The following is a 19,639-nucleotide window of genomic DNA, read 5'->3' on the forward strand; positions in this document are numbered from 1 at the left end:
ATATAGAATATACTGGTGATTCTTATATCAAAACTCTTCAAGGAGCACAGTTATAGCTTGTTCTTTCAGAAAAAAATTTGCTTCTTCCCTTTTCCCTATTTATTTATTTTATATACAGTTTTAAATGCTGTATCTAATAAAAGATATCATTTCATTTTTATTGCCTTTTAATGTGTTGGAACAACTGTATTCCATTTCCAGCCTGAAAGAGTAGTACTGTTGACAGTATTTATATATGTAAACGACTGAACAAATACTGGCGTACACCATTCTGGTGCCAATTTAGAAAGTTCTGGCAAAATCTATTTTTCTTTCAGTTTTATAAAACAGGAACTATAACTTGTTAAGCATTTGCTGGAATAAGAAGAGGCTATTCCAATAAGCTTTTTTCCTATTAGACTATATGATTTTAGATTAGAATTAACTAATTAAAACGCTTGAAATTCTGTTTGGAGTGGCTTAGTAAAACTGAATTTATTCACCTCTCAGCATTTCTGCTTATTTTTCATAAGAAATCTAAGTTTGTTTCCCCAATAGTATGTATAGATTCAAGTTTCCCTTATTTCCATTAATCATAATTTGGTAGCATTCATTTCTTTCTTTTTTCTTTTTAATCTACTGAAAGAGTATTCAACTCATGAAAATATTGGTAAAACTCAATTGGACTTCCTTCAAGACTGAATATGATCTAAAGCTCCTAGAAATCACTGGAAGTGAGATATTTACTTCAACAATTGTTGGAGTCTATTATTACTTTATTTCAAGGCATAAAGACAAGACAAATTCCTTGTGTGTCCAATCACACTTGGCCAATAAAAAAATTCTATTCTATTCTATTCTATTCTATTCTATTCTATTCTATTCTATTCTATTCTATTCTATTCTATTCTATTCTATTCTAAAGAATGGAAGTAAAACTACAGTTGCTCTTGTGATTGTACTGTATATTTATGTCCATATTAAAATGGCAGCTATTTGTTATGTGACTTTTATTCCTGGTATTTATTTGGACAAAATAAGAAAAACTCTATTTTAAATAATTTCTTGATGTCTTATTGTAATATCATAGTTGATTTCTCTATAGTTAGATACCAACCATGAGTGGTGATCACCACAGCCACTGATACACATAAAGTCCTTTTCTGTGGGTGGCCCTGGGTGGCCCTCCCCTCCCCCGCTGCTGCTTATTCCATCCATTTGTATACCTGCGCCAGGTAAAGGAAACAGAAATAGTATATTTCCAGTAGTTTCATTGGGGAACAAACAGCTACAAATCATTTGTACTAAATTAATAAGGCTCACATTTCAAAAAAGAATTTAAGAGGGAATAGAGTACCCTAAGTCTGATAATTGGAGTTAATTTGACAGATTCAGCTTGATTAAAGTGTGCAGACATGCAGGATCTTTTCTTCCAACAGTAATCCTGTACAATACTTAATGGAAGTTGGCTGCGCTGGTTTCTGTTGATTGTATCATCACACATATAATATTAAAGTGACTATCAAAGTGATACTACTTGAATTAGAGGGGCACAAATTAAAGTTTGGATGGCACAATTATTTATGGTATGATAAAGTTAAAGTTAATGTTGATTTTAATAATCACTTTGCTAGACATGCCATACTAAGAGTTTGGAATAAATGTAAAACAAGGTTCTCTATGAAGTTGCCTCTTTGGGTGTCCCCCCAGGAAAAAGAAAAGAAATGGTGGCAAAGACAGACTGGTGGACATATGGTAAAATATTATCTTTATACTCTGGTGACCCTACACTAAAGCCAAGGGAAGAATTTGAATCAGAAGGTTATGTTGGCCATTGGTTTATATATTAACAATTGAAAGAACAATTTAAATCAGATAAAAAGATTTATGGGTTTGGTTTTGCTAAAAATGAATTGGAAATCTTACTGGTGCAGTGATGAGCTTATTATTGTTAAGATTTATAAAATGTTATTGAAATTAAATTTGGAAAACATATAATTCAGGGAACATGTAAAACGTATAATTCAGTGGGCAAGGAATTTTGGATACAATGTGATGCTTGAACAATGGGGAAAATATATGGCTGAAAGATTTAAAATTTACACTAAATTATAATTTAAAATAAAATCTTTATAAGATGATGACTGGTATTTAACACCGGATAGGTTATCTAGAATGTATAAAGGTATTTCAAATGAACGTTAGAAGTGTAAAAGCAAAGAAGGAATTTTTTATCATTTATGGTGGACATGTGATAAAGCAGAGAAATTTTGGAGTAAGGTTCATATTATAATACAAAAAAATTATTAAAACAAAAATAAAAATGAAACCAGAAACTTTTTTGGGGGGATTAATGAAAAAAGACTTGGAGAAAAAATTTAGAACTTTGATCTGATATATGGTGACAGCAGCGAGACTATTGTACACTCAAAAACGGAAGGACATTTTGATCCCCACTATGGACGAATGGCTACAGAAGTGGATGGATTTGGTAGAAATGGCTAAATTGACTGTTTTGGTTTAATTGACTGTTTGGTCACGTGGAGACCACTTCTGAATTTTGTGCCTGAAGTGGAAAAAAAATGAAACTTTGATTTTGGGTTTTTCTGATTAGATTGATATGTTTTTATAGAAATGACTAGTTTATATTATTATGGAAAAACAAAAAGTTGTGGTTTGATGTTAATGCTTTATTTTACTGCAACAGAGGGTGTCAGAAGTCAACGTTTCTTCTTTTCTTTTCCCCAGTCCCTCCTCACCTTTTTCTCCCTCTTCCCCCACCTCACTGTGTCTTCCTATTTACTTTTATATTTTGTATTTTATCTTATAACCAAAAGGAAATGTTTAAACTAAAAGTGACTATCAAAGTTTGAAACTGAAAGAGGAAAAAGAAAAGAAAATGAATTCAGCATCAGTAGCTAAGCCGGTCTTAATCTTTTCTTTGGAATTAATCACTTAATGTGACAAAGGATTTCTACTGTTTCTTCTTTCTGTTTTTATTTCAGTTTCCAGGATTCCCCTCTTTCTTGGTAGATCAACTCTTAGTATATTTTCTAATCTATAGAAACATTCTATCTCCCATTTTGAATTTAGCATTTACAGAGAACCAAAATTTTGCAGATGGTAATAATGAAATAAATATATTGGGATAAATGGGATAAATAAATATTCAGTAATAGACATTGCAAGTCAGATTATTTACAAGGTCTCTATCATTCCAGAGGAAAGTATCTTCTCATGACATTTCTAAGGTGTGTTAAGACATGGATTTTCTTTGAAGAATCAGAAGAAGAAATCCTATGGCTATAATCACATTTTCTTGATAAAGTTCTGTCTTACTTAAAGAAATTTCAAGCAAAACTCTTTCTAGGACTAGCACAAACAACATGTGGGCCCGTAGTCCAGAAAGTAATGGGTAAACTAAGAAACTCTACCTTTACATATTAAAATTTAATACACTTTTATTGACTGAAATTAAAATGTAACACAGTTGATATTACTATTTGATTGTAACATAACACTTTATCTTTTTGTCAATTAATATTTATGATGTGGACATAATTTTTCCAGGTGTCTGGGGGATGCATGCAGGACATTCAGGGGTCAGCTGCAATTCTGGGACTTAAGTAATTTATCACTGATCTATGGGCTGGCAAAACAATTAAGAGGGAGGGCAGCAGAAATGGTCTTTTGGACAATCTAACAATGTTCTTATTTGACCTAGGTCTGGTTCCAAAACCGAAGAGCAAAATGGAGAAAGAGAGAACGTTATGGGCAAATCCAACAAGCAAAAAGTCATTTTGCCGCCACCTATGATATATCTGTTTTACCACGGACAGATAGCTACCCCCAGGTATTAAATATTTATTGTTTTGTTGCTTTTCTATGGAAGACAAAAATGTATATTTATGTATATTTATTTATCTCTCTCTCTCTCTCTCTCACACACACCCCCCCAAGTGGCAAATTACTGTGTAATTGCTATACTGTAAATTCATTTTTCCTACATTATTTGAATCTAAATTGGGGGTTTTGTATGTCACATGGAACACTTGTCTGGAACTATTTCATTCTGAGTGAAGAATCAAAACTCTCAGTACAAGAAAACCTCTTCTGCTTCCTCTGGAACTCAGATGCAGGCAGCAGAGTTAACCAGGGAATACTCACTCAGGGAAAAGATGGCAGTTCCTTCAGTTGTGAGATGTTTCAGCACCAGGATGTCTGCTTCCCAGTAGATGTGGTCTAGCTATGATGCATGGAAGACATTTTAAGTAGAAGTCAAGATGAAACCCATAAGCTCATAAAAACATAAAAAGTTTTGACCAAATTACGATCAATTTTGCTCTTTCAATTCAGTGCAGTTGTTAATTATTAAAAGAAATCTGCCCTTGTGTAGCATGATAGCACAATGCTTGGGGGCTCTTTTTTGGCAATCTATAAGCTGCTCGAACAAGAATTTTATAAAAACAGTAACGAAGCCAACCATCTGTTTTCTTTTTATTACATTCTGTGAATTGTTAATTGGATAATTTTATTTTCCTTCAGACACATTTTGGAATTTTTTTCTCCCTTTTACCTTTCATAAATGTCAGGAAGCATTGTAATCAGAACAACTGAAGTGTTTACAGAGATAAATAATTAGCTGTTGGAATATTACAAGAAAAGAGAGTCAGAGAAAACTTCTTTCAACTCTTTCCAAAGTCCCAAAGCTGGCTTGCTAGCAAAATCTCAGGCATTGACCTTTTGTCTGGAAATTTTACATCTTTTTTCTGTTTTGACAGTCTGGTGGAGTCTTGTAGATGATTTAGAGTCATCTCACATATTATAAAACCAGCTGTAATTATGCTAATACAACATCTTTTCTTTGTCAATATTGTGTCCTAATAAAACTAACATAGGTGCTTTAGAATCTCCATTTCTCTGCAAGTAGAAAAAGCATGGGATGAACTTCCAAGTAAAACTATTTAGAATGGAGATTACAATGCAAAAAGGTAAAACAGTTGCTCATATTGTTTTTATCCTATCAAAAATTTACTTCTTGCCTAGGTATGGTTAGAGATTGAATTGATTGATTTTGTAATATCTTTGCTGCAGTCTTCCTCACAATAGTGCCTACCAACTCTCTGGAGTGTATCATCCCTCATCATTGGTTATGATGATTGGAGCATATGAAAGTTATAGCATGAAACCAGTACTTGCGTATTCTGAATTAGAAAGGAGAACTAGAAAATCTGAGTGACCATACAGATAATTCATGCATGTGTAACTCTTTCCGTCCTGTGATTTCAATAAACATATATAGTGAAATCTTCTATGGTTACAGAGTAAAGACTATTTATGAGTCATGAGCCACTTTCAGTATTTTATTTATTTAGGCTAATAATCTACTTCATTCATGAATGACTCTAAACAGTGCACATTCCAATGGAGTAAAAATGTTAAAGCAATAAATAATACAGTACAAAAGCAAATAACTAACAATAATGTTAACTTCCATCATATTATGTAATATCATTCTTGCCAACATTACATTGATAAAGGAGCATCCGAAATTTGAACAAGAAAAAAAAAAATCAAGATCGTACTCTGTGATCGACATATGTTTAAAAGGACAGGGCTTTGATTGTGCACTCCCACAGATGCCCCTGCAATCATGTAATGATGGAAGGAGAATACCTAAAGTCTTTCTGAAGTAGCCTGCTCAGAGCTTTGAAGTGGGACTTAGTGGATAACTTTTTCAGGAGAGGCATTATTGGTGTCCTTTGGATGTTAGGTGAAGTTACTTGTCTTGAGTTGAAATGTATTTGAATCAGAAGTGGGTTTCAGCAGGTTTTGACCAGTTCTGGAGAATCGGTAGTGGAATTTTTGAGTAGTTCGGAGAATCGGTAGTAAAAATTCTGACTGGCCCCACCCCCACCCCCATCTGCCTCCCAAGTCCCAGTTGATCTGGAGGAAATGAGGATTTTATAGTATCCTTTCCCTGAATTGGGGTGGGAATGGAGACTTTACAGTCTCCTTCCCCTGCCACACCCACCAAGCCATGCCACCAAGCCACGCCCACAGAACCGGTAGTAAAAAATTTTGAAACCCACCACTGGTTTGAATATTAGTAGCTCGGGTTGGTAGTTAGACTGTTGGTTTGAGCTCTGAGCTTGGCAATTTGGTTGCAAATCTTTCATCATCATTTGAGGAGACATGGTCAGTGTGTTTTGAGTTGTTTGGAGTTTTTCTTTAGTTTCATCACACCCAAGTTTTGGTTTATTATTATGAATAAATCAAAAACTGCAACTTAAAAATAATTGATATCAGTTTAATAATTTAGCAATTATTAAAAAAAATAGCTTAGATTCTTTTGCTGCATTGGTGGGTTTCAAAATTTTTTACTACCAGTTCTCTGGGCATGGTTTGGTGGGCGTGGCATGGCTTGGTAGGCGTGGCAGGGAAAGGATACTGTAAAATCTCCATTTCCACCCCACTCCAGGGGAAGGTTACTGAAAAATCCCCGTTTCTTCGCGATCAGCTGAGACTCTGGAGGCAGAGAATAGATGGGGGCAGGGCCAGTCAGAGGTGGTATTTACTGGCTCTCCGAACTACTCAAAATTTCCGCTACCGGTTCTCCAGAACTGGTCAGAACCTGCTGAAACCCACCTCTGCCTTGCTATTTGGGTTATTAAATTTGTGTTTTAAATTTGTGTCTGATTCTTGATTCCTATAAAATTGCAGGCCAGAAGTCATGGAAAGTGAAACTGGATATAAAAATAATGAGCAGGGTTGTTGTCCAGAAAACAGATACAATGGGGATGGATGAAGAAGACAGGAAGACATAAAGGCAATGGTTGAAGTGGGGTCAGTTGTGGATGTGGGGGGTAATTGGAGTGATACAAGAGTCTCTCCTTGGTAATGGTGACAGACAAACAATAGAATATAGTAAGGCACACAATTCCAAATTATCAGGTTCTTGCTCTGATCAACTCTGTTTTTTAGCATTTTGAAAAATCTAGGGGTAAAGATGGATTTATTCACATTGAGAAAAAAATCACTTTGTGAAAAACAATGCATGTCATCTCTCTTTTGTAGTTGTCTGGGGATCTTCACAAAGTGCAAATTTGAGAGTCTGATTTTTTTTCTAAATCTCTGAAAGACTAACACACAGCTTTAATTGTCATCATCTTGAAGTTTTGGTTTAAGTGCCAAGCTATGATACTTTAAGCTTGATACCTTTCTAACTTTTTTCATTATCAGTATAAAATGGTAATCAGTTTGACTAAGTAGCATAGATTGACATTCAGTGATAAATTACTGAGGCTCATTTTTTCATTTTCAAGGTTAGGTTGTTTATAATTATTTTACAATTTTTATAATTTCAATGGACATCTATTGTGAAATTATAAAATTGCAAAAAATAAAGAGAATCTACTAATTCGGTGTACAATTAGTAGATTCTCTTTATTTTTTGCAATTTTATAATTTCACAATAGATGTCCATTGAAATTATAAAAATTGTAAAAGAACATTACATTAGATTAGGATGGTATTTGGACCATCCCAATCTAATATAATGTCGGGTGACACAATATTGCCTATAGCTTTTTATTTTCTATAAGACTGAAGACAGTTATTGTTCTTTTGATTTAGTTTTTGATATCAGCTGGCATGATATACCTTTTCTTTCCTCTGCCATTTAATTTGAAGTTCTTGAAATATGTCTAGAATCTCATAGTTTGTAGGGCATCTATTATTTGTAGTTATATATTTCACTTTCCTTTTACCTGTTCTTCAAACTTACATTGCTGTACACTGGTACGGTGAGAAAATTAAACAGTCCAGAAATCATTTGGAGGGCAGGGCTTGGTATTTCTATCTAGCAAATAGTGGGGGCTGCTATCTCAAAGATGCTTTTTCAGAAGGCAGCTGAACTGTTTTATTTTCCTTGAAGAAGAAGAAGAAGAAAAGTTTTTGCTCCTCATCCAAGAAGTTTCATCAGTTGAGCTTTTTGGATGAGAAGCAAATCATTTCCTTCTTCTTCCTCAAGGAAAAAAAAATTAACTCAGTCCAGTTACCTTTTGAAAAAGCACCTTTGAGACAACTGTGACCTGGATGACCGATAATCTCCATAGACAGTGAGGTTGCTAGTTAATTAAAGAATATTTGAAACGGCTTAATAATCTGCATTTGCACTGGTTGTAACTAAGTGCATTTAAATATAAATGTGAATGTATATTTATTGCTTTTCTTTAAGATTGTAAAGGACATAGCCTTTAGTTTGATTTTTTTAAAGCAGGGTAACATACTAGAGCCAAATTATATATTTTCTGCAAGGTCCCATAGATTAAAGTTATCTTTACCTATTAATTGGCTAAAATTGCACAGATGAGTTAAACTGTTAAAATTTTACAGATCCTATGTAACATACTCAGACATAAACACACACATGCACAAACACACTAAAGGATACTTTGGTGATTTTATGTTAACCACAAGAGAAAAACTTAAAATGTTTGTGATGTAACAGAAACCAGAGGTGAGATCTATGTGTAGGCTTATTCAGAAACTCCCTGAATTACCTTTTATATATTGCACGGATTACAGAAAATTTAAACAAGAATAATTATATTCAAGCACTGTTTGCTCTCCCATATACCAGAGTTTTCTACTTATTGTAAAGTATTTTATTTATTTGAATTCCAATATAATTTTTAGGTTTAGAATTTTGTTTGGCGACACTTACACTATATAACTTGCTAAGTAATGAGTCTTCAGCATGTATTCTTTTACTTAAAAGAAGTGGAACAGATAAAAGTCATAGTACCTAACTTTTAAGGTTCAACTAGATTCATGAGCCAAGCAGTAAGTGTTGTGCTCATGTTATCCAATTTATATTCTCTCCACTAAGAAAACTTTTCACAGTTGTTTGCCAGCTTTATAAATTCTTAAAAGTCTTTGTCTGACATAACATTTGTGGTTAAATTTTCAGATTTACAGCAAATTAAAATGATAAGTGTACAATCAGTTTGCAATAAAACATAGAAAACATTTGCCACTTCCTCTTAAACCATGTGTTGCAAGAGGGATTATTGGCTCTGTATCTAAAACCTTTAAACAAGAAGATAAAAACTATGACAAATTAATACAATGTAAAGAGGAATAAAGAAAAAGAAATAAAAGAAAAAGCAAAAAGTGCAAAGGAAGAAAAAAGTTGAAGAAAAATAGAAAAGAAATAAAAAAGTTATAAAGTAGCAGCAACCGATATTCTTCATGGTAACTATGAATACAGATATATTTTAACCCTTCTCTCTAAAGTTACATCATAGTACTCTACTTTCTATAATCCTATGTAATCATCAAAACCATAATCACAAGTTCACATTTTTCATTTTTATGCAAAAACCTGTCATCAATAAATATTCTTTAATCAAAGGAATTCATCAAAATCTAGCAGTTTCACTGCTAGATGTCAAATCTTTAGTGTCAAATCTTTCTATTTCTGTCCATACAATAATCTTGCAATAGTAATCATATATTGAAATAATCTCCCATGGCTTTTTTCTGTGTTTAAAAGGGTTGAAATTTACATTGTGTTATCATAGGGATGTCAAACTTGTGCCATCACAGCATTGTCACGTGATATATCATGACTTCCCCCCCTTCGCTAAACCAGATGTGGGTGTAGCTAGTGTGTGTCGCATCTGGTCCGCAGGGTGCAAGTTTGACACCCGTGTGTTATCATCTGAAAGACAATTTTTATATAAAAAAAGTATTGTTGGTACATGACACTAGAGAAAGCATGGAGAATGTATTTTAAATGTATGTTGGAAATGTGAACAACATGAAGGGACATTTTATCATACTTGATAGACATATAAAAAGGTAAAAAAATGGATTCAAATACATATTTTAATACAGGGTATTTTAATTATCAATAAACACTCAATATTCAATTGCATCCAGAACAGGGGTGAAATCTAAAATTTTTCCCTACCGGTCCTGTGGGCGTGGCTTGGTGGGCGTGGCAGGGGAAGGCTACTGCAAAATCTCCATTCCCACCCCACTCCTGGGGAAGGCTACTGCAAAATCTCCATTCCCACCCCACTCTGGGGCCAGCCAGAGGTGGCATTTGCCGGTTTTTCCGAACTACTCAAAATTTCCACTACCGGTTCTCCGAACTACTCAAAATTTTCACTACCGGTTCTCCAGAACCTGTCAGAACCTGCTGGATTTCACCCCTGATCCATAACCTTTTCTTTTGTTGTTAATGGATAACCAGTTAAAAGAAGTCACGGAAGTTAATTTCAGTATATGATTATTGTGGTTAGGTTAGGCTTATATTCACAGAGATGGAAAGATTTTATACTATTCGCTATGGAGGAACGGTTGGTGAAGTTGACTTCTTAATTTGACTTCTTTTATTTGAATAAGACATAGGCTTGGTTTTGTCATGGAAATCAGCCATGAATTCTGTTTTTGTCCATTTCCCATGTATTTTTAACATCCTTTTAATGTTCTTTGGGAGTTCAGATACATACCCTGATAAAATGTAAGATCAAATGGCAAATGTTAAAGCCAAAATCCATTAGATGCTAAGAAAGTTTGGATGGCACTCTAATCTAAAATTTGCTACCTATGCTAAAGCAAAAAGGAACTTAGTTGTTCAGAGTTTGTCACTTGTGTGGAAATTGGTTTGCATGGTTTAATTAGAACTGGGTGTTGCAAGCAAGATTCTTGCATTTTTTTTCTGTGCCAGTTTTTTGAAAAATTTTGGATTATACTGATATTAATAATTATTTGCTTAATGAAAGTGTAAGATAATTATTGACATAACAATTGCCATATGGAATGTTATAAATTTATTTTGAACAAAATTAAATTGAAACCTAATCGGGGCCTAATCTCCCCCCCTCAAAAGAAAAAGGATGAAGGGTTAGACTTTTCTAGAATTTTTGAGCTATTTGGAACCATAACTTTATGAATTTGATTACTGTAAATAATATCAATGTTCTAAAATATATTAACAGCAGAAGTGTTTGTGGTTCTGCTTTGATTTAAATATATCCCACAAATAAGCACACACAATTGGCAGTATTTGACTTTTGGGGATGTGTCGACAGATATGAGTGGGTCTGGGATGGGAATTCTTGGGGCAAGTGGGGCAGCATACCTTCAGCCACATTAATATAATCCTAAATGTGGCCCAACCATGGGTTAGTAAGTTGAGATGATATGGTGATCTCTTAGAGACCATAAAAGTGGTCCTTGCTAGACATAAGGAATGCCAGTATGACTTCTCTGACATTCCAGAAGTGCTCCATTGGATGTTGGAACATCTGTACAAGAGGATTTTTGAGAAATGGAATATATGAAAAGAGGGAAGGATGCTAAGAATCATGTGAGTAAGGAGCACTTTGTATTCTCATTCTTGCCATTCAAATGTTGCTATGAAATAATCAGAAAAGAGAACAGAAATATATGTCAGACATCAGTAAATATACAACCATATGTACAATCACTTTTGTAGCCCTTGCTGGGATTTTCTATTTATTCCTACAGCTCCTGTGCATATTCAGTTTTATATGTGCAGAAGACATTCTCAAACAGAATGCAATCCTATTTCCAGTTTATTCATTTAATCACCTAAGAATTTAATAGGGAAGATTAGGATAAAGAAAATTGACTTTTTCTCAGTTACTTTGGCTCCGGCTTGCAGTTGTTTGAAAATATCTTATGAACAAAGGTTTCCAAGTATGGCATTATTTCCCCACTACAGCTGAAATGAATCTGTCCTTTTGTTGTCAGACAATAGTAGTTGATATTCTGATTCTTTCTTTGGTCCAGATCCAAGGTCAGAGGACAGGGTTAAATTCTCCCTACATAATGATGTTTAGCTTTATAGATTGCTTCCATTTCTGCAGTGATTTTCAGAATAGTTGTACATGTTTGCTGCTGTATACAAAGCTAATTTCAAGTTAAGGAATGAACCTACAGCTGTGTACAAATGTCTCCTACAAATCTTTTACACTTTCCATGGGCAGACGAATTAAGTGATCATTGACTACATTTCTCTAGGGAGAGAAGAAATTTTCTAAAATATTTTTTGAGAGTGACACTTATTGTACCCAAAGGTACTATTAATAGTAACTGTTGGCTTTCAGACCATTATGTAGATCCAGATATGTTTGGAGTATGTGGCAGCCATTCTTTATAGTGTAGGGGGGAAAAAACCCTCTCGAATTTATGCCATCTTCCAGTGGCTAATGAAAAATTTCAGAAGGCATCACTGAGCTATCCTATCAATAGGAAATAAATATATCAATAGTTGTGAGAAATTACCAAAATAAATAAAAGTTCTAAATACACTAGATACAACTTTATTTTCAAGGTTGAAATGAAATGCAGAGGTATCCTTCTTTTTCATTAAATATATAAGTTTCATTGTTGTACAAGTCAGACTTATAAACTCTGTGCCCAGAAAATATTTCATTATATGCATGTGTTTCTGCAGGAGAATCATCACGTTGGTATCAGTCTTCCTGCAAAAATGAAGCACAAAGTTGCTCATGACATTGACTGAGAGTTTCTGTTAAAACTCTACCTCAATCTATTGTGAAGGGACTGTAAGCAAGATATTAATTTCCTCAGAAAACACAGGCCCTAATATTAGGGGCAATAAAACAAGTGCTTCTACGTTCCATGAATGGCTACCAAGTATTTTGTCAAACTTTTTAGTGTTGCATTCACTGTCGAATTTTACTTTGGGGAAGTTGGTTATGACCAAACATGGCCAAAGCTATTTTCTAGCCTAAGACAAGTCAGCAAATGATAGTTCCCTAGTGAAAGACAGAATATTCAAGATCAGCTTTGTTACTTTGTCAACTCCTTCAGAAAATTACAGTTCTCATTTGAATTTCTATTTTTCATTTGCATAAACTTAATATTATCCTATTGCCAGCTGTATTGACAATAGATTCAATGAAAAATGAAACTAGAGGAAGAAAAAGATGTTTGAAATATACATTTAATTTTGTCTTGTTTATATGTTCCAGATTCAGAATAATTTGTGGGCAGGAAATGCAGCTAGCAGTTCGGTGACTTCCTGCATGCTTCCACGGGATACTTCCTCTTGTATGACCCCTTATTCCCATTCTCCTCGGACAGATTCTGGGTACTCTGGCTTTTCAAATCATCAGAGCCAGTTCAGCCATGTTCCCCTTAATAACTTCTTTACTGACTCTTTACTTTCCGGAACTAATGGACATGCATTTGAAACGAAGCCAGAATTTGAACGGAGGTCTTCCAGTATTGCAGTTTTACGAATGAAAGCCAAGGAACATACTGCTAATATTTCCTGGGCTATGTAATATAACAGAATCTCTTTCCATTTCAAGGTCAGACATTAAAAAAAAAGCTGTCCTCCTCCTCCACCACCATTCTTGTTTCTATAATTAAAGGACTCAACAATAAGCTGCTGTGTGAAGAATTGCTTGTGATCAGGATGTACAAAGAAGCCTGCTTGAATAAATATCCAATATGCTATTTAGCATTTAAGCATCAATGTATATGAATGGAACCACCACATGCCAATCTCCAAAAGCCCTCTTAAAATAGCCAGATATGTTTTGTTGTATCAGTTGATGAAATATAATTGTAAAATCTACAAAAAAATAATAAACCTATTAAACAAGTAAGTGTGCTGCATATTGTTTGATGCAAGTGTAATGTCAAGGTAGATGGCTTATTCATAAGCAGGGCTTGACAGAGAAAAAAATTGTTACAAGAAATTTTAGAAAGGTTTTCTTTCTAAAGGAAACCTTTTAATAAGTGGTGTGTTGAATGAAATGTTTTTCCCTTTCTGTTTAACAAAAAAGGAGTTATGCATTTATTCATTTGATAATGCATCCTTCTTAAAAATTGCTTCCCATGAACATGATGAGTTTTTCTGGAACTTTGGTAACTGTCTGCTTTACAATGTGTGCCATTTCAGGTTTGTTGGCATATAGTACCACTAAGCACCACCAGGGCAATTTCTTACTGTTTCTTCAAATTTGCCATCTTATTCTTTCAGGTGAGCTAATTCTCTGCACTCCTGAACAGCTACAACTTATAATGTTAACTCCTTATTTGCTGTAAAAAGTCTACATTTGCTGCATGACATTAAGAATGTTTGTGCACCACAACAGGTAAATAAACATAGATCTCCATGAAATGCTTCACATAAAACGTATCTACATATAAAGGAAGTACCGGTATATCAAACTTCATGTGTAGGTATAATTTTGCATATGAACATAAAATATGAAGCAACATGTTTCAGTGAGCAGAATCTTGTATTTGGCTGCCTTACCAGGCAGCCATGCTTTCTTTTAGGATATCCAGGTTCCTTCCTCTATCTAACAGCAAGGGCCCATAGTGGCACAAACTATGTCCTGCAAACTGTTTTTTATATGGCTCGTCTTTGTGACGCTGCTTTTGTTTCATCTCCACTAAACAGATGAGGTATTTGCTTATTTGGAGGCCTTGATATGATCTACAATCAATCTCCTTGATTTTAATGATGCCCCGCTTAAGTGCCAGAATTTGCCTAGCTCCTATTGGCCATGTTGGTTACTGCAAGCAGCCTTCCATGACCAGTTGGTCTGGGTTGAGAAGAGATGGGAAATTGGCTTCCAAAGAGGCAGCTATACACATGATGCCTGATCAGGGCTTTCCAAAGTCCTTTCCAAATCAGGAGCCTTAGGCACATAAATTTAGCGACCTTTTGAAAGAATATTACCTCAGTTTGTTTGTTTTCAAAAATATGGTTTCAGTGGACATTGGGAAGAACCGTAGACGTAAGCTTAAAAAGCAGGACTCTCTTGACAGAATGCTTGTCCTGTGCTTCACAAAAGGCTGATTTAAAACCTGGAAATAAGGTTGGTTCTGTCAGGTGGGTGTTGCTAGTTCTGTCACAGTTGATTGGTTTACATGTTTTTGACTGCTTCTGCTAAAAAGGAAAGTATGGTGTGACTCTAACTTCTGATTATTATTGGGGGGGGTGTCACCACTTTATGTCAGTTTGCTATTCAGGGGCTCCTTTCAGAAGCTGTTGAGCATGAGGACTTGCTATCATTCTCTTGCTGCGGTAGATGCAAATAAAGCACACTCATCAGTTACTGCCTCTTGCTTCACCCTGTTCTGCTCCTCCATCTGTGGCTTGTCAGCCAGGCTATTTTTAGACACAGGTTTAGAGCTCTTTCAGAGGAATTTCCGAGCCTGTGTTTAAAAAAAAAGAAAGAAAAGAAAAAGAAAACAGGCTAGTGCTGAGACATTGACCAGTTGACAGGTCACAGGCACAGAATACCTCTGATCTTTTTTTTTCTGGGCAAATTGGCATGGTGCTGAATGCACCACTCCAATCTCTATCTCCACTTGACCCAGTTAAGTTAGGAAGAACAGTTGGCTGTGGTTTCCTGCTGGCATATAATGTCTAGTAGGAGAGAAACAAAGCATCAGTTGCTTTACTTACCTGGTCCACATTCAAATTTTAAGGCAGAACCTGCTGCTGCTGTTGATGCTGGATACATCTCAGGCAAATTTTATGCTGGTGTACTTTTATGCCTGCAGAGGAATAATGGATAGCATTTTAACACAGTGTCTTAGCCTTCACACTTAAATCATTTGGCTGTTGAATTCCCCCTGCCACTCCTTGCAGTCCTCCCAATAAATTTTATTTTTGAATATTTTTTTAGATTGTGAATAGAAGACTCTATCTAAGTTACAAAAAATATACCCAGGCAAAGTTACTATTAACATAGTGGAAAAAATGGTATAGCTCCATTGAGAAAGCATCTCAGTTATGACAAAGGGAAGACACCCACAGGAAAAAAGGAAGTGTTAGAGGCACAACAAATAGGTGCAGAAGCAAAATTACATATTTACTGGCTTTGTTATTTTAGTGTGAAGACTAGACTGAGCAAAGAAGAAAGATTAGATGTTTTTTAATACTGGAATTGCATTCTTCCCCGTTGGTCCAAGTTACTGATTAAATTTATCAAATATTATTACTGATATGGTTATATTGAGCATCTTGTGAGTAATGAGGAATTAGGAAGTGGTAGTATCTATGGCAAACTTATCTACAACAGATTTTTTTCCTTAATAGGTCTTCTAAATGAACCTGTACTTCAACATATAAAGATACGATTGATTTTTTAAAAATACCATTGAATCTAGGTTCTGCTAATTTTAATGGTTATAGGAAGGTTATAGAGGGAGCCCCTCGTGGCTCCCGTATGACACCAATCCTGCGCAGGCTGCACTGGCTACCTGTGGCCTTCCGGGTGCGCTTCAAGGTTTTGGTAACCACCTTCAAAGCGCTCCATGGCATAGGGCCGGGTTATTTACGGGACCGCCTACTGCTACCGGATACCTCTCACCGACCCGTGCGCTCTCACAGAGAGGGACTCCTCAGGGTGCCGCCAGCTAGGCAGTGTCGTCTGGCGACGCCCAGGGGAAGGGCCTTCTCTGTGGGGGCTCCCACCCTCTGGAACGAACTCCCCCCAGGACTCCGTCAACTTCCGGACCTCCGGACCTTCCGTCGTGAGCTCAAGACACATTTATTCATCTGTGCAGGACTGGTGTAGATTTTAAATTTTATAGGGGTTTTAAATTGGTCTTAATATTTATATTTCTAGTTTTAATAATTGGGCATTAGAATAAGTTTTTTAATGTTTATTTTAAATTGTATATAAGTGTTTTATATGCCTGTGAACCGCCCTGAGTCCTTCGGGAGATAGGGCAGTATATAAATATGAATAATAAATAAATAATAAATAAGACAAACATACAATTTTTCTACAGTTATTTAATGACAATCAGGAGAGATTGATAGTCTCCAAAATAATCCGCGCATTCATAAGATGTTTGAGGACAGTTGTCTAAAGCACTATAATTGAGTTTCAATATAATATTTAATAGCAGTCAAAACCAGAATTTTTTTTTATAACAATCCATTCACTTGTAATATGTTAATAACAGCTGAAAGGTATGGTACATTTACATATGGTAAACTTATAACTTATTTTGGTACTGGTAGTATGAAAATGCAAAGTCCAAATGGATTTGGACACAAATGGTTTTTGACAAATTTTCTATTAATAATATAGACCAGGGGTGTGAAACTCACGGCCTTTGCTGGCCATATGCGTCACGTGCTGGCCATGCCCACTTGCCATTTAGCAAAGGGGAAAAAAGTCACGATACATCACATGACAACCACGTGATGCCGCGAGTTTGACACCTTGGTATAGACAGAAAAATTGCTTTGATTTTCTTATAGGAAGAAGAAATTTTCCAACTATTTCTCAACATCAGGATACCTCTATTAAAACACCAATAGTATCAATATAAAAGAGGGACAAAAAAGAATTTTCCAAGACATCACTTATTTGCATTATGTGGATGATTATGTAATGAAATATGATATATTCATACATATTCCTTGGCTACCATTTGTAAATATGAGTCTATCAGAGATTTTTTTAAAAAAATTCTTATCTTAATTAATTTTCTAAAAATATGACAATTAGTAGAAAAATAAATATGCAAGAGAATATCTTTCTGACACTACGCATAAATCTGACAAACATATTTACAAATATGCTGGTAAAGGATTTATCTTTAAGCAACATGGCAACATCTTTAAGCAACATCTTAAGTACAATAGCCATTAAAAGCTATTCTGCAATTGTGGGACATGTTTTTTAAAGAAAGTTTAGAAAAAGATTTCCTATACCTTTTTTCAATGGGATCTTGAAAACAATAAATAAGCAGGTTCTCTTAAAATTTTAATATACTTTCAAAAAATATTTAATGGATATTTATTTTGTTGTCAAGGATTGTGTCTGTCCTGTTATTGGGATAAGATTATAAATTAGGAGAAAGACAAAAATGAAATGATTAAATGATTCATGAATTTCTGATTCCTTCTTTCCTACTTTTGCCAACTATTACTCATTTCCCACTCTTTCCTCTCCTAACACTTCTAATTCACTTTTGGTGGTTCCCTCATTTTTAAAGCTTCTGGATTTTATACTGCACATAATGAATATTCTCAGTATCTGTAGAAGTTGTGTTTTTTTCCCCATCCATAATACATGTCCATAGTAATTGACTAAATATTTGATTTCTCCCCATTCACATTTTAAAGAGACCTGTTCTCTCTCTCTCTCTCTCTCTCTCTCTCTCTCTCTCTCTCTCTCTCTCTCTCTCTCTCTCTCATTGAATCTAAATCCAAGGTAGTCTTTTTTTGTATGCTTCTCCCCTTAAAGAATTTTGCAGGTCACAACCCATGAAAGCCAGTAAAGGACAGGGGAGTTTCATCCACTCTTCTATTCCCGGCAGCCTCCTGTATCATGTCCACACTATTGTTTGTATGGGATGGGGGGCATAAGGGATGGAGGGAGTCTCTGTGAGTAAAATTCTGCTCAAAGGCTCTCTAAGTCCAGTTCATCATTTACTATTTACTAACCCTTGACTATATATTTCATACTTGGGAGCCATTCTTCAATACTAAAGGCATCTTGATGAAGTGACTCAAAGCTCTCAGGAATCCCTTTTTCTTCTGCATTCTAAGGCAAGGTAAGAAAATACAGGCAATGTTGCCAATTCCAAACTTTTACAAAGCTGAAAAATGAATTTACAAAGTTGGAAGAAGAGCTATAATAGTTCAAACTTGAGTTGAACTTTCAAACTGACTGCAGTCCATCTTAGTCAAGGTTTGTCTGTGGTGTGTTGAGTTGCAGATGATTCAAGGCAAAACTCCCTCTGGCTCTTCATCAGGAGCGAGACAAAACTTCTGCTCCTTTACAGAATGTCAGTGCCTCTGTTATATGAAGGAATTAAATTGTCAGCAAACATTCTGAAACTTCTGGTAGGAGAGAAAAAAAACAAGGCATGTGTGTGTTGGGATGAAGGGAGGGAAGATGGAAGAGGGAGGGGGCATTGAAGAAAAATACTTTACATCTGGTGAATTGCTATCTGCTTTGATTTACTTCTCCTCCCTTTCCCCTGTCACATTCCGGACTCCTTCAGATGAACGAAATATTCGCTTCTTTGAAAGAAACATTCTCCCAAGTTCAGAAAGGCAAATACAACTTAATTGAAATAAAGGAATACTTGAGATTGGGCCTTGAGTAGAACAGGATACAGGCCAGCCTTTGCTCATTCTTGCTTTTTTTCTCACAACCCCTGAACTTCAGACAGGAAGGGAAGACAATCTCTTTGCAGAAAGAAAGTCTAGGAAATAAAATTACAAGAGGACAAGAGGAGATACTGCATCAAAGACTGCTGACTACCACATTATGGTTCAGTAGTTCCTTCTACTATTAATATACTGTCAACCAAGCCTTGGGTCTTTAAATTGCCATTTGCATGCTTCCTACTAAGGTGGCATATATAGCCACATTGACTTTACCTATAGAAAAATTGATATGGCGCCCACCGCTTGTTAGTTCTGAGTGGCTTGCAAAAATACAGTAAAAACAGTCATAAAAGCAACATTAAAAGCATGTCATGTATAAAACATAAAACTAAAATAATAACAAAATTAATTTTTTAAAGATAGATTTGTTTCAACTCCAAAGACACTTAATTTCATAAGATGAATCGCAATACTTGAGGGCTTTTGAAA

The 19,639-nt window shown here is 35.2% G+C and overlaps 1 protein-coding gene across 1 annotated transcript in view; it reads left to right on the top strand.

Annotated features, from left to right (window-relative positions):
• Positions 1-13,570, top strand: part of ALX1 (ALX homeobox 1) — a 34,591-nt gene extending 21,021 nt beyond the window's left edge. Inside the window, exons 3-4 of the mRNA XM_058190956.1 lie at positions 3,704-3,832; positions 13,017-13,570. Of these exons, the coding sequence (XP_058046939.1) occupies positions 3,704-3,832; positions 13,017-13,331 (444 nt within the window). The 3' untranslated portion in view covers positions 13,332-13,570. The remainder of the gene's footprint in view (positions 1-3,703; positions 3,833-13,016) is intronic.
• Positions 13,571-19,639: the final 6,069 nt, after the last annotated feature.

The sequence above is a fragment of the Ahaetulla prasina genome, chromosome 7 (genome assembly GCF_028640845.1).
Source record: "Ahaetulla prasina isolate Xishuangbanna chromosome 7, ASM2864084v1, whole genome shotgun sequence".
Taxonomy (NCBI): Eukaryota; Metazoa; Chordata; class Lepidosauria; order Squamata; family Colubridae; genus Ahaetulla; species Ahaetulla prasina.